The 23,950-nt window shown below is 41.7% G+C and overlaps 1 protein-coding gene across 2 annotated transcripts; it reads right to left on the bottom strand.

Annotated features, from left to right (window-relative positions):
* Positions 1-782: 782 nt before the first annotated feature.
* On the bottom strand, positions 783-22,147 carry LOC145433122 (uncharacterized). 2 transcript variants are annotated; one of them, XM_080310059.1, is made up of 34 exons: positions 22,044-22,147; positions 21,832-21,979; positions 21,699-21,773; positions 21,127-21,234; positions 20,173-20,217; positions 17,867-17,954; positions 17,770-17,799; positions 17,527-17,678; positions 16,655-16,814; positions 16,288-16,422; positions 16,121-16,220; positions 15,824-16,035; positions 11,955-12,065; positions 11,837-11,896; positions 11,465-11,512; positions 10,903-11,068; positions 10,506-10,644; positions 10,319-10,429; positions 9,449-9,527; positions 8,869-9,063; positions 7,998-8,111; positions 6,823-6,945; positions 6,580-6,746; positions 5,789-5,946; positions 5,204-5,267; positions 4,126-5,133; positions 3,354-3,386; positions 3,139-3,232; positions 2,948-3,082; positions 1,853-1,906; positions 1,745-1,786; positions 1,100-1,153; positions 983-1,036; positions 783-924 (listed from the first exon to the last, which is right to left on the bottom strand). In XM_080310059.1, the coding sequence occupies exons 2-34, from the start codon at positions 21,887-21,889 to the stop codon at positions 846-848; spliced, it is 4,251 nt and encodes a 1,416-aa protein (XP_080166185.1). In that variant the 5' UTR covers positions 21,890-21,979; positions 22,044-22,147; the 3' UTR covers positions 783-845. The 2 variants fall into 2 exon arrangements, with proteins under 2 accessions (XP_080166185.1, XP_080166186.1); XM_080310060.1 differs by having other exon boundaries at positions 10,903-11,002; positions 22,044-22,145.
* Between the last annotated feature and the right edge of the window lie 1,803 nt (positions 22,148-23,950).

Genomic DNA, 23,950 nt, shown 5'->3' with positions numbered 1-23,950 from the left:
TTCATTACGACTATTCCCTGGAATGCGGCCGTAGGCTACATGAGTAGTCGAAATGCGGCCGTGAGTGGCAAAAAGATTGGCCACGCCTGCTATATGACAGTGCTGTTCTCAAATCCACACTGTCTTCGTCATTATTGGCGAGAAATGGCTTTGAAGTTGCATTGCTGTCGTTAAAATACATTCATTAAATACGATTAATTCCTTGTATACGTGGATAAATGGGCGAATAATGTGTCGATTCAGCAATCCGGCCCGCCAAGTACTTAATTTTCCTATATCCGGCCCGCCGACTTGGAGAAGTTGCCCGCCCCTGGCCTAGGCCAAGGTGGGTGTCTGATTCCATAGACTACTCCAAGCCGCTTCGACACCTTCCTTGTATTGCATTTTTGTGGTGTATTGAACTGATAAAAATTGCTAATAAACGAATGATGATGATAGTAATGAATTGGAATCAATGTATTACAATGCGCATCTTTCGCCGTCACGGAATAGAAATGGCGGGTGGACTCGTGATTTACTCGGGAAACACAGCGACTAAGTGACGTTTACGAAATGCTGGCTAATCTATCATCATCAAAATACATATGCAACTTTTGTTTCTAAAATGTTACAAAACCAGGTTACCATAATCACGTCGTCCAGTTTACTGACAGTCTTCAGAAGTGTGATAGCTTGCGATCATTACACCGCGAGTTCAGAATTCCTACCCTATTTTGAGCATGACTGGCACGTGGGCCATGGAACATTGAATGAAGTCACCTATACAAGTGAACGGTACAACGTTGAAATGATTAGCTTTTATTGCAAAAAAGAGGGTTATGAATGCAAACATTTTGAAACCATCATCAATAAGAGTAATCCGATCTCGAATCGAAGGACCTTCTAGACCAGCTTCTACGGCGGCTTCTGCGCACGCTTCGTGATCTGCAACATTCAACTTGCGTAAATATATAAGAAATAACCAATCAGCAAAACAAGTCACCTCGTGGAGTAATCACTTCTGTATGAATCCACGCTTGTTGTTCGACCCCGGCGCCTTGAAATAAAAACGTTTTGCATCTTCCGAGTAAAACAATAAAATAACAAGTACAATACGCACGTATCACTTCTCGATCGGCTTCTACTCCTGCTACGTGATGTCGAATATCGTGATCTAAAAGGATGGTGTGGGTTAAAGCATCCGCAATGGCACAGTGCACTTTGGTGGATGCATTGAACCGACAGAGAGCAGAGAGGCGCTCGGAAACAAATTACTTCTACTTTTTTCGGAGAGCTGAAGTAGCTTTTGCCTACTTGAACAACTTACTCAAGTCGTTGTGCTTTTTGAATTACTCGGACTTCTACTTGACAACTTTGTCGGAAAAACTATATCCTTTTGTTTTTGGGATATGTTCGTCATAGAAATCGGCAGAAACTTCCATGAAACATGTTAATATATTCAAGAATCTCACCTATTTGTAGCATCATTAGTCCTTCGATGGATGGATTTGGCAAATTCCTAAGCAGACAACTATGATTACCTTGCTAAATCTAAGCAAACCATCAACCAAGTGCACTTTTTATAACTACGACTTACTCTAATACTTATACCATCATTCTCTACTTTCACCTGAAGAAGTTTGACACGTCTTCTAAATTACTGCTTCTACTACAAATTGAGTAAAACTTTACGGCTATGCTTCTACATGAGTACAAAATAAATTTTGCTGGCTATTCCACCACGGTACAACATAACAGGTTCTACCTGGAGGAAGTTGATCGACTGCGGTCAGAATCCTCCGAGTAACTAAAAAAAGGAAAAAAATTCACTCAATGTGAGTTTGCAAGAAGAAATTCTAGCGGATATGGTCACCTGCTGTAACTGGACCTCGACGAAGATCGGGAATGCGTGTACGAATGAGATGATCTGAATGTGAAGAAGCATCCGTCACAAACGCGCATGCCATTATATACTGTTGACAATTATTATAATTAATCGAAATCTGTTGTCAATCGGAAATACAAGCAATTTCTACTGAACCAACACTAGTCAGCCTGGAAGATTACAGGACCACAATCTGACTTATCAGCCTCGCCTACCGACACATGCAGCATTTATTTTTGTCGCTTCCTTTTATGTCATCCTTTTACAACTCCAGCGTGCATGCCTCTGATTCACATTACGTAGGCCGAGGTGGGTGTCCGATTCCAAAGACTACCCCAAATCGTTTCGGCACCTTCCTATCTTTTCATTGTATAACAATCTTGTGGTGGATTGATTTGATAAAAATTTTAATAAAATGATGATGATCATGTACAGTACTGAGTACTTTTTCCGAATTGTACTAGCAACTGAAGTGTTTATGCTCCCAGATTACAGGCTTTAGACTTTGGATTTTGTAGTAGAAAGTAACTTTTGGATATATTTGCATCGTTTTATGAGTGAAATTGTCATTACAACTGAATATATTTTCAATAATTGCACCTGCATGCGTTGGTGGTGTTCAATTTTTCAATCAAAATAGTCATATTCTTAAGTCAGCTCCATTAAAAAAAGTCGTCGACAGTAACCAATAATTCTAACAGGTTCATTGATCTCATAAAATTTCGTGACACAGTTCTGCAGAACCAGCGAAAACAGGCTGAATCCGACCACCGACTGTTTGCAATGTCATACTCGTTAGTATTGTTGCGTTCATTGTGAGTATTGCAATTTCAAAAGTAGCCAGCTTCACTTACCTGCTTAATGTAACCAAATCTACATAATGAAACTACTCGAATGATATCCCTACCTTCAATTTGTACTTCTGCTTCAAATAGTTTTTGCATGTTACTGTACCTCGCCGCGATTACTACTACTTTCAACTCAAGAAACATATTCTGCTAAAAATTTTCCATACTGATCAATGATTCGATATTGCACAGAATCATAACATTTTTTCAAGAGATCAACTGATGACAACAATACCTATCGCTGCTCCTTGATCGTGAAGACGAATACGAGTCTGAGCTGGAATGTCTCTTCGAGCGATAAGATCTCTTCCTCTTTCGGCGATGGTCGCTACCAAAGGATCGAGCGGGCGACGGCAATTTCACCTCTTTTCTGTATCGAAAATACCGTTTTACTCTGCATAAATACTATGCGTTTGGCGGACGTACTCCTCATCGTCTTGAAGTATTACAGGCAGTGTTTCCGCAGATATGTTTTTCTTCTTGAAGAGATTCATCACTTGTTTGTCGGTCAATTTCTTCCCTAGAACGGGCAAAGTGTAATTCAAGCTACTTGTGTATCTCATGTCATGTCGGAATCAAACAACTTGGAAACACATCACTGCATGGCTGCGAAAACACTAACTACAACTTAAGCCACTCACTTTCTTTAGGCTCCGGTGGTCGTTCAGGAAATTCTAAATACAAGAACGTAACTATTAATGAAGGGGCAAGGGCGCCGTACTTACAGCAGTGGTCAATAGTATAGGGTTACCATATTTTGATATCCGGGTAGGTGGTTCAAAAAAGTTGATTTGGTCGTGCGGCCGCATACTTGTAGCCGCTAATTGTCAATAACGACATCACAATAGGTTCAATTTTCGCAAGTACATTCAGATACCATGGTGCACGGTGTATTTGGCCCAGTTGGTATGATAATATCAGCCATATAGGTGTGCAAACCTACCCAAACACTACTACTTTGTATTTTACAAAATCCAAAGTCTAAAAAGCAAGCTGTTTTGCGTAAAAAATCAATCAAGCAGAAGCGAAGTGTTCTAACATAACACAACCACTGGAGTAAGTAGCGAGGGTAGGAAAAACCTACTCTAGTATTGGGAAAAAGTAGAAATAGTTCGTTGCCAGTTTTTTGATAGAACAAAAATAAAATACAACAGAAACACAACACGCACACAATCGAAGAGGCTCTCGGATGCAGTGAACTTCAATGCACGATTGAATAATACAATCATATTGAAATAAACCTGAATTTTCACGCAGGCGGCATCATATTTAGTGATACGATTGTCAATATACGATGTCCTTTTCAATTCTCTACTAGTTGCTGACAATTACCCCTGACGGGTGTCAGTCAAAAATATTCGGGTTCATTTCAATACAAATATATTATTCACTATTGTGGCCAACGTGACTTACCGTCTTCTGGCAACGGCGGAGGCTCCATGCTCGTCATCGCGAGCATCCCCGGATGCATAGGATACCGCATGCTCGCCGTGCGCATGGCCTGGTACGCGTACGGGTAATGATACCCGCGTACCGGCCTCACCACCTGCGCCCGACACCTATTCATCATGGCGTGATTCTGCGCGGGATACCACATTGCGTTGTGATATTGGTTGTTGAATTGCGAATCGATTTTCTTTTCCGGCGCCATCGCAGTGCCGGAGGCTCCACCGATTAGTTTGGAATCAGTGTCAACGGTATGCTCCTTCGTCTTTGTATTGTCTGCGGGTTTTTCAGTTGTCACGTTGGCTTTTTCGCGGCACCGCTTCAACGTCTTTCCTAACATTTCCAAGGACATAGCAGAATCGCCGGGATTGGTGTGACGTTTCTTCTTCTTTTTACGTTTACGAACCTTCTCATTTCCGTTATTTTGCGCTTTATGGCTTGCTGGATCGTTAGTTTTCTCCGTCTGCGCACCAGGAAGTTTTATGTTGATGGTTATTGGTTTTTTCACCGTTTTCAAGGCCGACGGCGTCCAGTCCTCTTCGCTATCCTCTGAAGGTGTCTCTTCACGCGGCGCGTTATACTGCTGTACACGGAATGGACGATATTCCGTTTTGGCAGTGGTTTTCCGTTTCAGAACGCCTAACAAGGCAGAATCTGCCCGCGCGTTTTCGAGAGTAACTTTAGGCGGGATTTTCGATGAACTGTACGGGGTCTTTTTCTCAATCCAAATATCGTCATTGCTTCTCTGTTGCGATTCATCGACGCTACCGGCTTTATTGTCGATCGCGTTCGTGGAGTTTGCGTCTTTTTTATTCGCAAACCCGAAAACGTTGTCCTCTTCTTGTTTCTTCTTGAATTGTTGAAGCATTTTGGCGCGTTTTTTGAATATGGACTTGTCACGAAGGCCGGAGACTGGTTTATCTTCGATTCCGTTCGATAGAAGCTGGTCGATTTCATCGTCTTTTACGGGAAGAACTGTCAACAAAACGGAATTTGTTGAGATAGATATACCACGTTGATTGCTTAATGAGTCTACGACACGTACCTTTGTCGATTGCTGTATTGTGGGTTCCCTTATTAATCTCATCATTCCTGACATTTACTCCACCCTGAGATAAAAACAGATCTCAAATAACCATAAGTGCGTATTATTTTTGGATATTTAGTACATTGAGCCTAAACTATCTGTTGGCATCGATTGTTTGAATTTTTTATGCCAGTGACGTCATATTTGGTGATACGACTATTGGTATATAAAGTTCTATTGAAATATTTACTAGTTGCTGATGATTACCCATGCTGAATGTGAACCGTAAATATGCAGGTTTATTTCAATACCGGTAGCAAAATATTATTCAATTGTATATCGGAGATTTGTACGTCCAAGAGTATGGTGTGCATAGGCTAATTCTCGTGCTGCGATGAATATCTGCTTGAGACAGATGTTTCAAAATTTTGTCCTTAAATTATTTGGAAACAGACATTTGGTCAAGTCTTGTTGCTTGATTTTTGCCATTTGTGGCATTGAATGAAAAGTCAGTGAATATATGTAACATTTGCGTCAAACTTATCGCATCAACATGATATGAAGCTCTTGTCACAGTTCAATTAGCAAGCTATCAAAACTTACGAAATCCGCTTCCGAATGCTCTTCTTCCCCATATTCCAAAGGCGGTTGCCAGGTCAATTTTTCCGTCACCGTTTTCTTTTTCTTTGCCTTCTCTGCTTTGCGGACGTTGGACGCCGTTACTTTCTCAGACTCGGCAGATTCGAGAGACTTGCTTGGAGCTGAAAAAACGCGACCGATTCAATATCGATAACTAAAAATGCATGTACGACCTTGATAACGTCATCATATATCTTCATATTATGAAGAAAACATTGCTGAATTATCATTAGCACCTTATAGGAACTGTTATGCCAGAATGAGTTCTTAAAAAGAAGTTTTACAACTAGAATTCCGGATAATGATAGCCAGATATGTTCGCCATTATCGCACGGCGTTTTCAGAGAGTTCAAGATGTAGCCTACCTACGTCGTTATTGCAGATAGCGTTGTGTTGTAACAATCCAATTTCGAACAGCAGAAAGGGAAAGTGCGTATTTCATAGAATTGAAGAATGCGACAAAGTCTCACGGACGTTGATGCGATGCATTTGAGCACAGAGACGAAACTCAAAGGTACCTTGCTACTGACCAACACTGCTGATATGAGAATTGTTGGATCGGATCCAAAATACGGATTTGTATCTTATTTGTATTTGATCAAATCCAAAATCTACTCGGATTTTCGTAAAACCCCTGCTACCTTCCTTTACACACGGTGTCCTACGACTCATATTTTGCTGTTTTGATTGGCACAGATATTTCTAGCAACCTGGACACCGGAGTTACACCATCTCAAGATAATAATCTTGATTACCAGTTTCTTTTCGTTGGGACTTTCGCGAGACAGTGGTGGGTCGTTTCGAATTTTTACGATCAGAACCCTTCGAGTTTGACCTCCTTCGTACAGATGCGGAAGAACAGCTGTCGTTTATGCTATCGCGGGACGACCCCGACGATACGCTCGATCTTGAGCTGGTGACTCTGAAACCAGACACGTCATAGGAAAAACCGAGCTACAAAACGAAATCATGTCACCTTGCATGTGACAAGACCGTACCTGGAATATGACCGGGATCGTCTTCGATATTTCGAAGAGGACCTGGAGTACCGGCGACGATCCTCATACTTTGACTCGGGATAATAATCTCGCCTTTTTGACCGAGATGACGACCTGCTACGCCTGAAATATAAACCAGCAAAAGAAAGTCGACAAAGAAGGAGGGATCATTACTATTTAGAGTGGTACCATAAATTCTGTGATTATTAATGAAAGCTACTGTAAATGGTATTATTTTAATCCAAACTTTTTACTCCAATAACTTCACTCCTACCGGTTGAAATTGAGCCAAATTCGGCATGCACGGTTGCTAGACCAATGGTTCCCAACCTTTTTGACTCATCGCCCTTTTCGTCCCCCATTGCTACGGCCCCGAAAAAGAGGACAGATAAACGCGAAATTTATTCACGTTACTCTGATCGCTGGGTGAATTTACTACAAATGGCGATTTGTTCCGAGGTGGTAGGTGCCAGGAAAACCGGCTTCAATGACTATTTTCCGTCGAGTTGACCTTTTTTTGACGTCATATGCAGAATAAGCCGTCTTAGCGTCCATTTTTTGACCGTGTTCATTAAATATATCTCGCGGGAAGTTTTACCATTTTCGTCCCCTTGTTTCTCAAAATCATTCACTGGGGTGGGATATCGCTCACGTTGGGGACCACTGTTATAGACATTGCAACAATTTTACGCGGTTGCCAGTGAAGTTTGAAATGTTTTTCATTTTTTTTATAAATTGAAATTTTTGCAACTCTAATACCTAAGCTTCTACAGTTTTGAGTTGAAACAAATCTGATGTGCAGTCAATTTTTACCCAACCTAACAATTTTATCAACTACGGTAGCACAAAAGTTATCTTTGAACAATACTAATGCCCGATGAACCAATTTTTTCCGAAGTCACCCCCATGGTTTGCACTTAGACGGAGACAATCATGGCATTAAGAACTTAATTTGAACAAAATTAGTAGCGATTATTCAGACATCAACTCCGGTCAACACGAGGTTACTGATGTAAATGTAAACTGGGGATAAAGAGTAATTTCCTTAGTTATAACATCTTAAATTGGAGCTTAGCCAACATGTCAACTAGCACACACGTAAACTGGCGCTGAATATTTCTCAGCCAGCCAGAATTTTGAAATTTCAAAAATGCACGAACAAACTAAGCACCAACCTGGACCTAGATCTGGAATACCGAGAATATCCACGTCTGTCGTCGTACGACGGCGATCTCGATCGAGAGTAACTGCGTCTGCGTCTGCGTCTGTATTTTTCACGCCTCCCGTCCCTACAGAAGCAATCGGTTTAGAACGCGCACCGGTCAAATATCTTGCCGATAACTGGGACTGAGCAAAATCAAGTCAGGGGCGGCCAACATTTTCGATCAAAGGGCCATATGAGATTAAAACCTTTGACCTTTTTAGTCGTCCGATAGGAGCAAACCAGATTAGGTATACGGTGAAAACAAGACTTATCTTGGTCCGCATCAAAATCAATCATAACTATGTCATGTAAATCCAATGTGCATTAATAACCCAGCCGCGCAGAGCGCGAAAAGTTTTCGAAGTTAATGAATGAATTTGGTTAATAATGGAGAGTATTATTCAGCAATTGGAGTTATCAATATCGAAGATTTCGGCAAACACGCGTCTATCATTTTGTGCAAAGGTTTCATCGCGACGACCTTTTTGCGAGTGCAGATGCGAAGTCTCATGTCATGTCGGACGATCGTTCTCTCATAATTGCGAATATAGTTTGAAATAATTCGGTAAATCTTATCCTATTGGTAACTTTCAATTTTCCAGAGGGGATACCAATACAAAAAGCAATAAATCGAGTGACAATAAATCGCGAAGTGCCAAGAAAAACTCCAAGTCAACTAAATCTTTGAGGAAATATTCTATATTACGGCCATGATCATATACGAAGACTACGAAAATTGTGGCTAACCCCTGGCTACGCCAATGAGTCTGTACTGATATTTTTGTCATCACCATCCTAAATTTAATCCACATTGTATGTACCCATCCATACTGATAACATACCGGCTTTCATAGCTCGAAGACGAATAGGACCTCGAGCGACGCAGTCCGTGTCTCAAAGCTTTCGTTGCGCCGGGGTAACCGATAGCCGCGAGTTCTTTTTCCGCTTTCAAAATTACGTTTCGCGCCTGTTCAAAAAGCCGTGCCGAATTCGACGGCCTAGACTGCTTTTTGGGGCGCTGCTTTTCGACACCTTTCCTGGAAGAGTCGGAACAAGGATTAATATCGTAACACACAGCAATCGGAATTAAGATTGATTTGAGTTCACGTGTTGAGACGTGTTTGGTTTGGAGTTCGGAAACTTTGCAGCTGACTCTATCTGACGTTTTAAGTCTAGATATATAAAAATTGGAGCTAAGTCAAAAATATTCCAAAAAAACATCAAAGATCGCTAATTTAAGCACAAGATTAATATAATTTAGAAAGTTGATAGTTACTGGCTTGAATTATCGTGATCACAGGAGCAAGAACTGTGATATATGGGAGAGGAGTGTCAAATTTCAACAAAAATATAAACTTCGGCACAAGCTTTGCTACAAAATGTTAATAACGTTGGAAAAAAATAGCAGGGCTATGATCTCACTGTTTCTTTGTGACCATCTGCGCGCTGTCTGAAGAATCGGACTTTCTTCTTTTCAAGGACTTAGCCTCGAGATCGCGACCTGAAGACGTGAAATAGGAGTATTTTAACAGAATGGATACATGCAAATGAGGATAAGCAATGACAAAACAGATACTAGTACCTAACACTGATAAGATTACCGATAAAGTAATGAGCAAAGCAACATGCATTGATTACAGCAATGGAATTCAAATGGAGTATTGTATTAAATAATTCGCGGACTCGAGTCATTGTGCATGACTCGGAACAAGTCATATGACTCGAGTCTCAGACGGCCGGCCAAGACCGACATTTCATTGTAATTTCAAAGAATAGTAAAGGTGCTTGAAAATGCGACCAGAAACTGTTAAAAGTGACGAAATCAGTGTATTTTAAATGCGAACCATTTGATATCACTAATCAGAGTTATAAAAAGTGGTTTTACCAAGACTTCAACTCGAAATCAGCAGTCAACTCAATGACTTGGACTCGGGGGGGGGGGGGGGGGTGAATTAAAAATGACTCGACTTGACTCGAGTCGAAAGTGAGATTTACTTGTGACTCGGAGCCCTGGCATGAGTAATATTAGACAACTTGGCTAGAAGCTTAACACTCGATTCAGAGCGAAATCCACACCCGGGTACTTAATTTCGCCTATCACTACAAATGAGTAGAGTATGCAAACAAATTTTTTGGAAAAGTACTCCTCCGACATCATTTGCAACGTGAGCCTTGAAAAGTCCAACCGAAGACTAGCACGCCGTGTCTTATTGACAATATCAACATGTAGATGTGACATTATCCAATTCAATGTGGCACTGGTGCTAATAGAACCATGTTGATAATAATTACCTCCCACATCATTATTTTGCACTTCGTCGTCACTACTTGCAAAGATGTCAGTTTTTGTTCGGTCAATAACTACATCTGGTGCTTCAGGCAGCTCCGTCGCTTCATCAGAGTCTGTCAAACACGGGCAACATTCAGTATCAGAGAAAACTTCGACTACAATATCAACATTCTCAACGAGGCTACAAACCGGTATCTGGAGGTGCGTTTATATCATCATGTTCCGCATCTTCGTCGGGGCTGTCCCATCTGCTTCGCATGGGATTTGTCGGATTCGAATTCTCTTCCGGACTTATTGATTTTGAACGATCTTCATTCTTGTCTTTGTTCTATGACAAGACATGGTTACGAACATGAAGAGACTCTTGAAGGTCTCTACCTTCAGTATACAATAGTTTTCCATTACCACATTGAAATAAACCTGAATATTTTCGGCTGACACTCATCAGAAGTAATCGTTTGCAACTAGTAAAGAAACGGCAAGAACATTGTATACCAACAATCATATCACCAAAGATGACATCACTCGAAAACATTCGATGGTTAAGAATGGTATCTGTACAAGAAAACACTTGGATCCCACTCACTTTGTGAATGGGTGATTTGCTTTTCTTGAGACTGCTCTTTTTGTGTTTCTTTTTCTTCTTTCTTTTCCTGCTGCTGGTTTTTTGTGAATTGGATTTGTGGCTGTAACAATTATTCGCGTGGAGTTGGTCAGAATGTATCAAATGCGGCAAATACATGTAGATCATTCTGAAATTTGTAGGATGCGACTTAATGCGACCACAATGCGACCTAATAACAGGTCCCTTCTACATCATTTCTCAGTAACGTTTTGTGGGAAATTCACCATTATTCTGTTGAATTGAAATTGAAGATCAAGAAACACACTCAATTTGGTTTTCTTCGCGGAAAACATTCATAGCATCGGAAGGACTAAGAAAAAACTTGATAAGCTAATCCCCAAGGAGCCAAAATTTTGAAACACTTCCCCATCACTGTACTCACAAGGAATGACAGTCTATTAGGTAATCCAACTTTTGCTCAGATATCCCAGAAAATGCGATAATACCACATCGAGTTTATGAAGATGCCATTAGTATATACACATGAAAATCTGGGTGTAGTTACAGTACACTATAAACTTACCTGTTTTTCTTAAACCCAGGTGGTAAAGCGGGGCCTGCCAACCCATGCCTGTAATTCAAATCCTACATGTAACACTAGTCAAGAATAACCGTCTATAATCATATAATCATTGCACTGAATGTAGCCATAGTAGGTCATACTTGGTACAACTGCAACTTCCAATCACAATTGTTCATAGGACCCAACATAGTAGAACACAGGTGGATTTAGTACCTTGGTATAAAAAGGTGAATGCGAGCACGGGATATTATACAACTAGATGTTGTGAATGGACTGAAAATCGATCGTATTTTGCCAGTATTATCAATACAACAAATATCGTTTTTGTTAAGTCGCCAAGTCTTTAACGGTTACAAAGACGCAGCAGCTTACACATCCATGCCATCAACTTTCAGCAAGGAGTTCTCGTCGCAAATTTCTCCATCTTCAAACCTGCAATAGCAAAATATACTAGACACATGTCGCAGACCTGAAACCGATCATTACTAACTCCATATTTTGACGGCCATCAAGATCAGACCAATCTCCATTATCATGATGGGGCTGTTTTTCCGTCCATTCCTCTTCACTCCCATCATCACTTCCCCAAGACGTAGTTATCCTGTGTATGATGAACGAGAGATGAAACCAATACGAATAACATCTACAACACTGGGTATTGCGTCAGACACATATCTAAGGCATAAGAACACAAATGAAAGCCAGATTTCAAATTAGCCGCTGATACTAACCTGCAATGGTAATATTGAAAGCCATAAATTATGAAACGCTGGTTGAACACACGCGCATGCATGATTAATACAATTCAGCTTTTGTTAATAAATCAACCCCTTGGATTGATATTATTCTTTCATTTAAATAAGTGATGACAATGCGATAGAATCGGAATTCATTACGCCCTTTCACTGTTAAGTAAAGCGTGATAACCACACCCGTGCAACATGCATAAAAAATGCGGTGATTGCTAAGTTGAATTGATCGAACCCAAAATCAAACCAAGCATCCCTAAGCGAAAACATTGCACAGTATAGAGAGGATAGAAACGTCGGAACTGATTTAAACTCGACAGCAAGATGTGATTTAATATCAGAGAAGCGTGGGCTTTTTTCATGAAAATCCATGATGCGAGATCCACTGGTTTAGATACTTTTCCAGAAGTGTTACGAATTCAACTTACGGACAAGATAACAAAATTACATCTTACACGATCTTTCACTACCATTTCATGCTTGAATCATTCAATAGAATACAGAAATTGATTTCGACACAGTCTTGTTGTCTAGTTGGTACATAATTTTGTTTCTCAACAGAATTTCCGCCAAACAGATGCCTAATAATAGATAGTTGATTCAAATTGGAGAAGCAAACAGTATTTCGAATACTGCGTCTGAAATCAGAACCATACTCACCCAAAACAAAAGCAGGAAACGAGATGAATCACTCAGCACAAAGCACCAACAATCTACTACGCTCGCCTCAACTGCGCATGCAAATACAGTTTCGGACAGCGACACTTCCATGCACTCCACATAATTTCGAAATACATTATAGTCCAACATGTAGTTATTGATTACAAATATATATTTGTAACGTAAAATATAGCGTGTCGGGATAATTTGCCGAGGCCGGCCACATGTACCGATGTAAATAGATAGACCGTCATAAGTCTGCTTACCTTTCTGGATTTGTATAAACCTTGACACAAAATCACACTGCCTTCGCTGGAAGACACAAAATTTAGTGTTGAGATTTTTGACTAATAATACAACACAGGCTTGAGTGGGACGGGCGACACCATTTATCAATCACAAAGAACGAGAAAAAGTGATGTAACAAACAACTCACCTTGGACATTTTATAGACATCATCTGAGGTAATAAACGGTGTAAAAACAGCATAACACAAAGTGACGGATGAAATGCACTCCCAAATCTCTACGCTCACTCACACACACTTAAGCTGCATATAACCGTCCCGTATCACTGCTCATGTTCATAACCAGACCAACCCTAACTCGTCAAATTTAGTGATTTCAACCCATAGCCCTGGAATGCGGCAAGCAGATAAAACAACTCGCTAATGCACTATCGAAATGTAGCCAGAGTTGAAAGTCATTAGATAAATTGAATATGTTATTTGGAACTGCTTTCTGTATCAATGCAGTCGACATCTGTCGAAGAAGTAAGAACTGTCTGTTCCTATTAATGCTACGAAATCTAGATTCTAGAACAGTAATTCTTAACCGTGGTTCACAACAACTCCAGGGGTCCCTCTCAGGGGTTGGACACACCCGACTGATACAGAAAGGTCTCGCTTAATTGCAGCAAGTATTCATTGTCATATTTTTGTTTTTGTTTGAAAATCATGTTTTATTAGTCTTGGTCTTTTGACACTGTTGTGGACGCATGGGTCTTTTCTTGCGAAAGTATTCTGTAGTAATATATTAGATGTATTATGTGATAGATTACCGTTTTTGTGACTCTGAAAATTTGGGGTTCGCCGCTGGCTTGCTGATTAGCGCCATTGTTCCCCAGGACTAGGACAGTATAGGTTAGCAAGTTCTATATTCTCTGAGTTGAACCTTAATCTAAGCGAGAACAATTCTATGACGTATCACGCACCACAAGCGTCCAAAATCTAGCACGGTTTTATTGACCAATCGTTCAACGCAGACATTAAGATCGAAACCAGCGAGACAAGGCGAATAAGTAATTAGAAAACATCTACCTACACGACAGCCTATCGTAAAAGCAACAGACTAGACACAAGTCAAATGCGATAAAAGGTGTCGCCCGCCACGCACTCAAACCCTGGCTAGAGGTACAGATCGTAACTACGGTCAACGAAAAAGTACTTGAATCTCCAGCGAAGAGCAGGTAGGCTTTGCGGTGTTTGAAAAAGAAAGAAATCAAACGTGAGAAATTCATAACTCATTCCGCAACACCACCGCACGAGTGGATAACGGGCCCGGAAATCTCGTTCGGTAGAAAAAACGTCAACAATCACCGAAATCAAACTAACTCAATCGATGCAAACACAGACTCCCGACACTCGAGAGCGTACGGCGTATTTATCCTCTATCACGTTCAATTAATTATCTACCGGTAAAACCGAAGGGGCGGAGGCTTTTTTCAGGGAAATGTCATGCGATTTGACCCCATTCCTGTTTAATCCGAAGAGGACGATCGCGAGGACCGGCTATCCTTGGAACTGCCCCGCCTGGCGCCACGGCTACGCGATCTCGACCCCTTGCTTTTCGACCTCGATCTTTTGCGGCCGGACCTGCTGCGGCTTCTCGAATTGCGCCTTCTGCCCCGGTCTCGGTAATTAGAGGACCGCCGTCTTGGAGACCGGCTCCTCGACCTCCTTCTGTCATACCGCGACCTTCTGGGACTTGGCCTGCGTCGCCTGTCGCGAGACCTGGACCTCGAGCGTCTCCGGCTCGGGTAGGACGGCCGTCTACGGTCGGACCGGCTCCTTGAACGTCTGCGTCGTGGACTTCTAGACCGGCGTCTGGGACTTCTGGACCGGCTGCGCTTTTTGGATCTTGACCGGGGCTGTTTCCTAGACGCGTCCCTATCTCTTTTCTCATCATTTTCAATTTTCTCTTCTTTATTATCGCCGATCGGCTGGATCAAATCTTTGACTACCTCTGGCTGAGATGTGTCATCCCTAGATTCTTCCACTACCTCCTCTTCTGTTACCACTGTAGTCACAAGATCCTCAGACGTTTTCCCTTCTACCGGTTTATCTGCGGTAGGCAAAGTTTCAACATTTTCGACACCATTGCCAGTATCCATCTCTTCATTATCTGATTCTCCTGGCGGTTTTACTTTGGTTTCAGCACCGCCATGGTCCGAGCTTTCCTTGCCAGAGTCGCTATCATACTTATCTGACTTAACATCTTTGACGTCGTTGGCAGAATCACCCTTCTTAGCATCCATGGTGTCCATGACATTACTGACCGAGTCTTCATTGTCCGACGCGGCATTCTTCGCGTCCCTGACATTTCCGGCAGAACCTTCCTCGTCCTTTACATCTTCCACGGTTATCTCAATGTGATTCCCATCATCGGCTAGAACGTCTACACGTTCCGTGTCGCTACCCTCTTTGAATTCACGGAATCTACGCTTCCGTCGTTGTTCGGACCTGTCCCCCGACGTCCGGCGTTCATTATCCCTGTCCCGGGACTTGGATCCGACAGCCCCGCCATTCCTCCAGGACCCCCCGTCGCCCCGCCCACTTCGGTGTTTGCCGTCCCTATCTTGAGACCTACGCCCGGCGTCTCTACCCCGCCTATGTCTACCCCCGGTGTCGTCATCTTCTCTCTTACTACGAGCGGATTTAGTATCGTTCGACCTGTGTATGCGTTCCGAGTCCTTGTCGTCTGGGGAGCGGGACCTCCTCTTCCACCTTTCGGGCGAGTCCCGGGACCCGCCCGTCGCCTCGTCCAGGGGTCTTTGCCCGCGCTGGGCCTCGCGCCAGTGAGGCGGCGTCTCGCTGCCCCGACGGCTGCGGAAGCTTCTTCTCCTGGGACTTCTCGATCTCGATCGGGACGGAGTGCGGTAACGCTGAAAGTAAAGCCTCGGATTGAAAAAGCAATTCGAAAATATTTAGTGGTCAGCGCTAAAAATAGTTCAAGAACAGTAAAGTTACCAGGACTCCGCGGCCTTTGACTTTCCGACCGGACCGAGACACCCACTGACGTCCCTGGCTGTGCGCCGACGCTGGCGTGTTGGTGCTGTTACTTCTATCGCTGTAAAACAGACAAATCTCTGTCGTAAACCGATCGCCCGTTAACGCAAAGCAATTCCTCACGCTACCTCGCCTGCCTCTCGTTGCTACGCATCAAAAACTTTTGTTCCGGGACTGGAGGCACTTCAGCGGCACTCACAGTGCTGTGGGAAGCGTCTGCGGCGATCTCCGCAACTTTGCTATCTTCCTTGTCGTCTTCAGCACTGTAAAACGCATCAGGATTACAGCTTTTTCCAAAGAGACAAATGCTAATTCAAATCGCAACGAACTTAATAGCGTGAATAAACGACTTTAAACACTACCTCCGAGTCACGAGTCATTCTGACTGACCGCATATTTTATAGTCGAGATGACACGTTTCAAAAATTTTAAAGTCAAGCCAGGCAAAACCGACACGCCAATAACAAATGATCAACGATCAAAATTGTGGGATACCTAGAGACTTTCTCCTCCCGACGTTTCTTCTTCTCTTTCTTGTGCTTCTTCTTTTTCTTTTTCTTCTTTTTCTTGCTGTCGTCCTCCGAGCCTGACGACTCCTGAGAGGACCTTCCGGAATCTTCGTTGTCGGACTTCTTGGACTCTTTCTTCTTTTTTGCTGCAAAATATTGAGATAACACGACTTATAGATGACAAGCAGTAGCAATAGTAGCATAGATGCAGCTAAATAAGTGCCAGCAATTGATGATTTCGATGGCTATGATATGAACCACTTTAATTTAGAGAGCAAGTCGAATGTATTTCACACCGATAAGATTACAAATAGGCTACATCGGATTGATTCCACGCTGCGTAAAAAACCAAGAAACCGCTTTTCCAAGATGTCCGACACAGAGACCATTACAGCACAGTACTTTAGGAATCAAAGGAAACCAGTAATCAGACATTACTTTCAAGAAATATTCTGCCGGATATACAAATAAAACCATGTCAAAATCAAATTTTTATATATGCTGTCAATAATTGAGCTAAAATTCTTAGTCGCAATCCGTAATCGACGGCAACAAGACCTTCTTTCATTCTTTCACTATGGTAAATGTATTGTACAGTGCACAATCGATCAAAGGGACTACTATACCTAGAGCTTGGCAAAATCGAGTAAATGACTGATCTAATTCCCGAATTATTAGGCTTCAAGTCGAGTATTCAAAAATCACTCATCATGATGTCATGACATTATGAAAGATATGTGGAAAGTAAAAATATGTACCTTTATTCCACCACAAAGAATAATTCCAGTACTACATCACCTAGACTTCTCATGAAACATCAAAAGTATCAAAAATCAAGTTTTTTTCAGAGATACAAACCTTTTACTTTCTTGGTCTTAGCCAAAACAAGTTCCCCACAGTGAGCAATCTTACATTCACTTTTCGGGCGACTGCTGGCGTCAGTTGGCTGTGCTTCAATTTTTTTAACTATCGCCTCGCCGTCAACTACACGTCCAAACACGACATGAACACTGCAATAAAGTCACATCCCGGGTTTAGGGGGATAGCGATATCGAAGACTGTATTTCAACAAAGTTTGACAGTCGACCAAGGAAAACTTACCCGTCTAGATGAGGTGTAGGTTGGGTCGTTCTGAAAATCAAATATAGGCCACAATGACAGAATATTCCACAAAGCCGTTACGAGGTTACAAGCTTACATAAAAAATTGAGATCCGTTGGTATTCTTGCCTCTGTTCGCCATGGACAGCAGAAACGGACGTTCATGTTTCCGTTCAAACGATTCATCTACAAATTCAAAGTGATAAGTTGCAGTATAAGCAACCGTAATCAAAATCTCAAGTCATCTACAACCAAGTATTCGTTCTTGTAAAGATCAATAGCAAAATAATTTTCCTTCCATGCCCGGAATACACCAGCACATAGGCGCCGACTTTTATTTTTGCATGGGGCGGCGGCAGGCGCGTAGCCAGGGAGGTGACATAACCCCCTCCTTTTTAAAACGCAAAACCACGTCCTTTATAAACGACCCTTCTGACGCTAATATTCAGTTGCAATTCAACAAGTCGCATTATCAGTGTTACGAGGGGCCGCGACCAATTAGCGAGATTCGTCTGTGCACGCATATCGCATCGAACAATCTACCGCGACTCGATCTCCCGCTGAGATGATTGCGAAATTAGGTCATTGATTGCCGCGCACTCGGCATTCGTCGCTGGACTGAGCACAGTGAGATGTAACACGGCGCGACAATTCTGGAACACGAAAGACAGACAAGAATTATGATTATAAACGCGCGCGGCCAATCAGTAATTAACCCTTTACCACCAACACTTTGCGACAATTGGTTGCTGATTAAAACATCGACTTTGACTGCATTGCTGCATTTCCCGATTTACGTCCGCAAAGCATAACTGGATTAATATTATGGACACTGGAATAAATTCCAACTAGCAGGCACACGCAATAAAACACTGTTCAATAGGGCTCTTCAAAAATGAATTTTTTCACAAATCCTACTGGCTACTTGATAAAATTGTTAGGTTACCTAATTTAAGCCTACACACAAAATTTGGTTCAATTCCAACCAGTAACCGCTTTGCTACAGGGGAAGAAAGTTTCTATTTATTATATAAAAATGAATAATAAAAATTTTGAAAATTTTCTGTTCACTCCATTAAAGTGTTAGGCTGTCTATAGAAACGATCCTCGCCAAATTTGATTCAATTCCAACCAGTGGAAGCGGAGTTATTGCCGTCGAAAAATTTTGATTTGGATAAAATAGTATTTACGGTGAGCACAACTCTAATAAATAAACAAAGAATCGGTCACCGTAAACACTATTTTATCTAAATCAAAATTTAAAAAAAAGTCTGACATCGCGACAATTGTTTGCTCATTATAACGACGTTTGAGCTGCATTGTTGCATTTCCCGATAAAAGTTGGCAAAGCCTTGTTAGGGTAATGAATATGCGCACTTTGCGCAGGAATGACTTTCAATTCGCAAGCATACACAAACACACTGTCCTATTTCGCGCTCCAAGCCTCCAAAGCTCCAAAGTGTTAACACTTTCGCTGCCAGCAATCCTATATTTATGATTTTACACAGTCCCTAAAAGTGCCAGTGATCCTATATTTAGGATATTTTTCAAATGGGTACAGTAAAGCCCGGAATTGGTTTCAACTCCGGATTACGGCTGTAATCGAGGCTACTTAATAGACTTGTTGTCATTAACAAGCATTTTCGTTGCCTAAAGTATTTTTTTAAATCACATCTATATACAATTGGACAACCTTGTTTTCGTTTGACCACTAGATGGCTTTTCATAAAATGAGCAGCAAAAAAATTGCAATATTTTTATAATTCCTTGATATTGAAAAAAAATGTTTGTCATTAGATGTACAAAGTTACTAGTTATCAGCATGACCAATCCCTGTCAGATTTGCAACTAGTCGAAAATTCATTGTTTGCTGGCATTTGCTGGTAATTCCCATGATAGGCCTTGGCAGGCAAAGTATTAAAGAGACTGTTACGGAACTAACTCAAGAATTATTTTGTAAACGAATGTGGGCGCAAAAGCCGCAAATACAATTTAAATAATGAAAGGAGAACGTGAATTCACTCGTCTGGTCGAGCGGGAACATGGTGTTTCTCAGCGCAAGCGTGTCGAAATCGACATCGTGAACGAGGTTGCATTCGATTGTCTGATTATTAATCACTATTACAATTTATTGGGGCGTTTTAAGCACTAGTTTGTCACCGCCGACGAAGCAGCGTATTTAATTATTCGCGCTCGTATCTATTAATGGTAATAGTTGGCCTTTACGCGCTATCACGGACTCGCTAATTGACTGCGCTGATGATTTAAAATCGCAGACGGCAGGCGTTCAATCTTTTTGTATGGGGTGGCCGCCACCCCATAAACGTGTCGTGGGGTGGCTGCGCCACCCCGTAACTCGGCGCCTATGCACCAGCATACCATAACAATTATAACTACGGCTCACCTGCGAAATAGCCACCATAGATGCTTTCACCTCCGCGCCCGTTGCCTGACAAAGTTTAAGTTCAAATTAAAAACAGCCATGGATAATATGCCGATTGTTTGTTACAAAGCGAAATGAGTCAACTGGTGGTGCAACAGGTGGGGTAATGTTTAGGAAATGAATAGTATGTTGTATGAAACACAAGAGGCTCACTTGATATAGCAAAGCAGGAATGCATGGTATAGGCCTACAGTTTTTGGGGTGTTTCAATAGGTTGTTCATGTCCACATTCAAGAGACCATCTATGCACCAAACGTATCTCCACTTACTATTTCTACAAACTTATGTCTAGCTTTCACATGTTACAGAACTTACCAATAGCCATTACGGATATCTGAATTGCAATATAATTAGCCCAGGCAAAATGTACAATGATAGGTATACTACAACATAAAATCCAGCTAAACCCATTGCATTTAGTTGATATCGTAATATGGCGGTGAAATCGGAGCATTGTTGAACTTTGCAACTATAAGAAACAGGGTAAATCACCAATCACCATGCATACTGGCCCCCCGACACCTGAAATCGATGAAAGGGCCTGTTCTTCCAAGGGAAGGTACAGCTGTATATGACTGAACTATAGAAGAATGTGAACCAGGATGAAATTTTTATGAATGCATACTATGTCGAAAAGAGTTGAATAAGAATTGGCTTATAGCAACAATTGTTTGCTAATCATTTCAATTGCCAGCTGACTACGAGAATCATTTCAGCCTTTTTTTTCGACTTTGATAAACAATTTGCAATATTTCATACATATCCACATGGAATATTGTGTACAGAATATACTGATAGCTGAAAGACAAATGGAGTTGTAAGCATTTTCATACAGTACATAACTAAAAATGGTCATGATATTTTATGACCGTTGCAAAATACCCCAAAATCATATTTTACACAGTTAAGAAGTACCTTCTGAGAAATCTCCACTCTGTATCATAAAATCTCTGACGACTCGATGAAATACAACTCCCTTATAATGCAGCGGCTTGCCAGTCGTTTCACCAAGCCCTCGTTCACCTGATTTTAGAAAATATTTTAGAATAATATAGCATCACATTACCGGGGTATTTATTATGGAGCTAACAAGAAAATGTTAGCAATTCGCTTCAAATATGATATCTTTGTGTTCAAATGATCCTATATGGATACTGTCATATTAAGCTAATGCACTGCATCCCTACTGGAACCTCGGTACGTTTTGCGTTTTGCCTGATATAACATCAACATGTGAGCAGAGATGATTCTCAAAGATAAAGTAATTTTTAAATAAAAAATGATTAAAAAATATAGAATTGTGTGAGCACAGGACAACGATTCCATACAGGCCCTGCATTAGTGTCCATTCCACTCATCATTCGGGTCAATATACAGAACAGGTGATATGAAAAGAAGGCAAACAAAGCTAATTCTGCTAAAGAACATTCTCAAAGCGATCATCCAAATTGCAAGTACTGTAGCCAAGAAATTACAAAGAGCCGTACCTGTACAGAGGCTTCGAAAATTTTCAGTTGTTTTAGGACAGACATCAGAAAAGAGTTCGAACACGATTCTCCCAGCTGCAATAGAACTCTATGTAATTATGTCACATTGATCAGTTAAATGTGGCTTAAGTACCAGTATTTCCGCCAATTTCGACATCAAAGAAAACTCGCGGAAGAACTTTCTTCTTCATCCTTTGGACCTCACACCTGAGTAAAGTGCAATACACGTCTGCAGTCTACCTATGTATAATTCGCCGGTATCGACCACCAGTCCAAATGCGCTGTATTAGAAAAGTGAAAATGTTATGTATAGCATAACTTTGTGCAATCGTATCCCGCGCGTACTTCCGTTGAGATATACCGAAGACAGTGAGCTTACATAGAATTGTTAGCAGTGCCTGCAAATTCTAAGCGACCAACCACGACGCGACCGGTACTCATTCGCGCAAGTCATCAGCGTGAATAAGCGGAAGATGGAAGACGCACTTTCCGACACTGGTGGCAGACTCGAGTGGGGTTACAGTATATATAGTGGATTATAGTAGAGATTTCTGACATATCTGTAGTTGGGCCCCGTTTCTTTTATCCATATTAGGGGGACAATCATCATATACGTTTGCATCATTTGTAGCTGGTCATCCACATCCGTGACTATCACTTTGCCCAATTTTGTACAGGACTCAGCCGGTCGTAAACAACCTAAGCACAGTCTGAATCAGTGACGTGCGGTGAGGTTCATGGCTGGTGAGGCACGGACCCCCCCCCCCCCAACACACACACACACACACACACGCACGCACGCAAAGTAGCTTACCTTATAAAGAGATCCAAAATGGGAATAACAACAGCAGCGGGTACACACACTCAGCACCGTAACTGCCGCACCCCAAACCCCCCAATTGGGGGGGCCCGAGCTCGAAGGGGGCCCAAAATTATTTCGTGAATTTGCATAAATCATAGAGTATTTTTTGAAAATTTATGCAATTTTTTCAAAATTTTGTCGCGCGCGAATTCAATGTAGCCATTTATCTATATTATTGGGTATCATCATCATCATCATTGGTTTATTAGCAATTTTATCAGTTCAATACACCACAAAAATGCGATACAATGAAAACACAGGAAGATGTCGAAGCGACAAGGAGTAGTCTATGGAATCTGACACCCCCCTTGGCCTAGGCGATGAGGAGGCATGCACACTGAATGAAAGTAAAGAAGATGGTATAGAAAAAGAATGCGACAAGAAATCGGCCGGCATGTCATGGGAAGCGAGATCGATAGGTCAGTCGTGGTCCGGTAATCTTGAGGATGGACTGTATTGGGTATTGGGCCATTACCTCGCCACGACTCACAAGACATGCAAACAAGTTTTAGGCCATATAACATGCAACTCCAAGAAGTGTGTCAGAACGATCGGCAGCGAGAAAAGCTTGGCCGAAAAGGTCTATGCCTTTATGCAGACCGAAGACTTCGCTATACAGGCTATACAAAACACATATAGGTTTAATTGTCCATAGGCGCCTAAATGACTGGCGCCGAATGTTCCTGTCCTTGCAATCTGAACCTCACAAGACAAATACCAACCCGCTGGGAAAAATTTTATGCCAGTGAAGAAATACCAATTTGAAATCTTGTGCGTCTCTTAGTTGGGCGATTCTATATTTTTTGATATAGCAGACTGGAAGTCACGAAATAACATCATGTAACGAAGTCATATCAACGGGTCCGCCCGCCCGAAGATGTTTAATCATTATTTACGGGCCCTCCCGTTTTCAAGACACTTCACTCAGCTCTACCGGTAAATCTAATTACGTGAGCAGAGAGGACAATAAATTGATAGCATATTATATATGCAATCGCCGATCTGATTGACCGATTTTATAATAAATTATCGAAAATTTTCGCGCTTCGCGCTGGTTCACAATACAGTACACATAATTTCGTGACAAACGCAAACAACGTGATGGGGGGGGGTCGTTTTATCACCCCATGGGAGCCCAAGACCCACGTTTTTGGGGGCCTGACGAGGTGCTGTTTCGTTTCTGCCAACGGGTATACGCCCGAAGATGTTTAATTATTATTGAGTGCTGGTCCTACCTTTTCAAACACACCTCACTCAGCTCTACCAGCAAATCTGATTACGTGAGCAGAGAGAAGATAGGAATTGATAACAATATATGCAATTCCTGATCATACTGACCGATGAAATCATGAATTCTGGAAATTTTTCGCGCTTCGTGCGCTTAGGCGAC

Source organism: Botryllus schlosseri, chromosome 2 (genome assembly GCF_051294905.1).
Source record: "Botryllus schlosseri isolate E-star chromosome 2, Bs_hap1, whole genome shotgun sequence".
Taxonomy (NCBI): domain Eukaryota; kingdom Metazoa; phylum Chordata; class Ascidiacea; order Stolidobranchia; family Styelidae; genus Botryllus; species Botryllus schlosseri.
The sequence above is the reverse complement of the archived record's forward strand: the minus strand, read 5'-3'. Positions and strand labels throughout refer to the sequence as shown.